General features: G+C 33.7%; 1 protein-coding gene across 1 annotated transcript; it reads left to right on the top strand.

Annotated features, from left to right (window-relative positions):
- Positions 1–367: 367 nt before the first annotated feature.
- LOC145266940 (uncharacterized) lies at positions 368–3,390 on the top strand. Its single transcript, XM_080122757.1, has one exon. The coding sequence runs from the start codon at positions 1,858–1,860 to the stop codon at positions 3,034–3,036; it is 1,179 nt and encodes a 392-aa protein (XP_079978883.1). The 5' UTR covers positions 368–1,857; the 3' UTR covers positions 3,037–3,390.
- The last annotated feature ends 725 nt before the right edge of the window (positions 3,391–4,115 follow it).

Here is a 4,115-nt window from a genome sequence, read left to right as displayed (position 1 = left end):
TATATTTAGAAAGAATATGTGTGTGTGTGTGTGTGTGTGTGTGTGTGTGTGCTATTTAGGTGGTATGTGTATGTTTTGTATATAAGATTTTGTTTATAATATTTAACACTCCATTTTTTATTTTTGCATTATTCTATTATTATTAAATTTTTCTCTAAAGATTTAAAAAACTATTATGCGCTTTAATTTAAAAAAATAAAAAATATGGATTAAATATAAAATCAAAAACAAAAAAATTTGTTGTTCGTGGTGTTGTTTTTGTTTCTGGGCAAGTCGGCTGCTAAATGATGTCACCGCGTCACGTGGCCGCAACGGTGTTTTCGGATTGGTTAAAGTATATGTCACGTGACGGAAACTCCGCCTTCCGATTGGTCGCCGCTGCGATGTTTTGAAGAAGGGTCGCAAAGACGATGTGTTGATGTTTGAGAACAGACGTCCTTTTTTTTTGGCCAGGAGAAACATCAGAGAATGTTCGCGACTTATAAGTGAAAAAAAAAACAACAACAAAAAAAACGAAAAACCATCAAAATCGCGAAAAAAAAAAAAAAAAACGACAAGGGAACAATTTTCTAACCCACAAATCAACATCAACAAGAAAAAAAAAAGAGAAATATTAATTCGATTTTGTTTTTCTTCTCGACTTTGGTTTAAACAAAGAGAAAAAGAAACAGGCTGGTCGGTCGCCATTAGAACCGTGAGAAAAAAATCTTATTTTTTTTCCATTTTAAATGATTGTTTTTTTTTTATTTTCCCATTCAATTTAAATATTTTTAGATTAATTTCTATTTGAAATATCAATTAGATTATCATTTCTGAAAATCTACGTTTGTAGATTGTTTCTTCGATTTAGTTAAAATCTAACTTAATTCCATATCACCAAAACTGTTATTGTTTATTTTTACTTTTTTTTTTTTATTTAATTCCTATAATAATTTTCTATATTTGTATTAAAAAAATAATTTTTCAAATTAAAAATTACACTTTTCTTTTTTATAATTATTTTCTTTATTTAGCTATTTAAAATAGATTCTAATTCTTCAAGAAATATAATTTTAAAAAAAATTATATTTTTGTAAACTAGATTTCTAAAAATAAAGCTTTTAAAAATATTAAATTGAAAATATTTAGTTTTTAAAAAAAAATTAGAAAATTAAGTCTAAAATAAGAATATATAAAATTAAATAAAAGATATACTTATATTGACATGTTTAATATATATATATATAAATAGATCTAAGGTTTATCTTTTTTATTATTAATTAAAAAAGATAAATTAAATCTAGATAAATGAAAACTTGTGTATTTCCTGTATTTTTTTCATGTCAGAAAAGACGAAAAATCTTTTGCGAAAAAAACAGAAGTGAAATAATTTTTAAAATAAGGCAGCAATTTTTGTGGAATTGGTGAAAGTTTTTTTTTCTTGTTTTTTTTTTTTTTAAATATATACAAATTTCATTTCCTAAAGGCTAAAAATAAAAAAGAGATAAGTATTTTGAAATTTATTACAGGCATAAATTTGTAGCAACAAAGATTCTGCCAAGGTAAAAAAAATTTTAGATTTTAAATCTACATACATACATATATATATATATATATTTAAGAAAAAATGAGAAGCTGGTCTTAAATCTATGAATATACATTTTTTTTTTTAATAAAAAGAAAAAAATATTTACAAAAAAAATAGCAAAAGAGGAGAAAAAAGAAAAAAAAAACTTAATACAACTTGTGATTTTTTATTTTATTTTATTTTTTTTATATTTCCTCCGAATGAACTTGCAAGATTCCAAATTGTTTTAAAAGAAAGAACAAAAAACAACAAGAAAGCGTAAACAAAAGAACGTCACGCCATCTTGACCTATGACCTTTCCAAAAATGAAGAACACTGGTGTTAACTCCCCCGTACAGTTGAGGTTACAACGCGACCAGTATGCGCGCAATATGACGGCCAAAAAGCTCAACCAGAACCCTTACGGCCATACCTACATCTCCGGTGGTCACCATGGCAACAACAAGGGGTCACCCTCTTCCTCTAGCAATAACAACATCCGAACCTCCCCCCACAGCCACAACAACAACAATCGAAACTCCCCCAACAACAACACTACAAATGCCAAACAACAACACTTCCAACAACAATTCCTCCAAAAGTTGATCGCGGCCGCCAACAACCAATCTGCCAACAATGGTCAGATGGGAGTCGGTGCGCAGCTTTACTATTCAACCGCCTTTCAACAACTAAACCAAAAACAACACCCCAACAACAGCAACATTAATAGCCACCATGTGCGCCGTCAGCCTGCGACCAATCAACATCAGGTCCAGCGTGGCCTCATCCCCCCAAATGTAGGAGATATTCCGTCCTCTGCTGCTGTAGGTACTCCACCTAAACCTCATGCCACCAATTCGACCCCGAATACTAATACCAGCACCACGCGCAGTAGCCAGCTCCTGCTGACTCCGCCACCCGTCGTCTCCAAGTCAGACGCAGTTCACCCGGGTACAACAACAGCCTATGCGGCGGCCAAGTTTAATGACCCCCCTTCACCGAAAGTGCTTCCCAAGCCGCCGACGCACTGGACAAGCACAAGCAGCTCAAAAACGGTGATTCCTCTGCCTAGTGGCCTCCTCATGAGCAATAACAGTACCGCTAGCGGCGCCACTTCGTCATCTTCATCCTCTCCAAGCGCAGCAGCCCTCTCCTCTGATTCCTCAAACACCAGCGTCACAACACCCACACCAACAATCAGCAACAACTTTGGCATGTGTGGTGCTACCGACTCCACCTCTTCTCCTGCTCCATCATTATCTTCATCCAGCTCGTCATTGTTGTCACTGTTGCCATTGACAACCCCTGCCTCGCCTATGGCAGCAACATCATCCTCATCCTCAATCTCAAACTGCTCACCATCTTCCGGCGCTGGTCCGTTAGCCGCTTCCTCCAAGACAATGTTCATGTCCAGCCCGTATTGCTCGAGTGCGGCCGAAAACATGACCAGCCAACTGCGGATGATGCTCAAACTCACAGTCCAGGCGTAACCGGAGCAGGAGAGAGAGACGACACGGGAAGATGATGCAATCAGTGTAACAGGCACTTGCATTCTTATATATATACACACACACACATATATATATATATATAATATCCATACATATCTATAAATGTATTAATATTTCATCCCGCAACAGCAGTTTTGTGTGACTAATTATGTTCAGGCTGTTTTAATATCTAGCGGAATTGGTCTTGCATGATAATTTTTGTAGCATCAGACAGTTGCTGTGAGATGAAATCGTAATATGTAGACTTTTATGTATATGTAGACTCTGACAGCGAGTACTCACAAAAGATAAGAAACACCACATACACACACACACACACACACACACATATATGCATACATAAAAAAATCCCCAGCCCCCATCTGACCTGGTACAGAACCTTCTCATTATCCCATTGAGGAAAAGAAAAGATGGTCCTTCTTCAGAAAAAGAAGAATGGTATCTAACTTACCCTACTTACCTCACAGCCAACTTGTACCCTCCCCCATTATTACTTTTTTTTTTTTTTTTTTTGAGATGTTAATTGAGAGAGACAATGGACATGTTGCTTTTGCTATTAGCCAAATTAATGGAGTTGAAGGAGAAATAGTATATATATGGTATGTGTCATTTTTTTTTTTCACCCCTATTATTGTAAATTTGGAGAATTGTAGAAAAAGGAGGAATTTTTTTTTCTTTAGAGAGACAAATTGTCCTTAAAAAAGGTTTATTTTAATTTTTTTGCCAGTAATTTTTTTTTTTTTTTTTCTTGGCAAAAAAATATTAAAAAGGGCAAGTTTTATATATATCTATATATATATATATATATATTACTGGAAAAAAGACTCATTATGCTATGGATTGATGAATATTCTGTGCTAAATGAAAACAAATCCTGATCAGTGAACATTCCAACTATTTTTATAAAAATAACATTTTTGGATCAGTATTAAAATGAAATCCAATTTTCTGAGAACAAAATAAGGAATGGGTGCATTTTTATTTCTACTGAAGTAGATTATATATACATACGCATGATGTGTGTGTATATATATATATATATATATATATATGCACAT

Source organism: Euprymna scolopes, chromosome 42 (assembly GCF_053919585.1).
Source record: "Euprymna scolopes isolate OS-2025 chromosome 42, ASM5391958v1, whole genome shotgun sequence".
Classification (NCBI taxonomy): domain Eukaryota; kingdom Metazoa; phylum Mollusca; class Cephalopoda; order Sepiida; family Sepiolidae; genus Euprymna; species Euprymna scolopes.
This window is presented reverse-complemented; position numbering and strand designations above follow the sequence as displayed.

Excerpts from the sequence above, each read along its gene's own strand:
- LOC145266940 (XM_080122757.1), top strand. The coding sequence starts at position 1,858 with ATGACCTTTCCAAAAATGAAGAACACTGGTGTTAACTCCCCCGTACAG.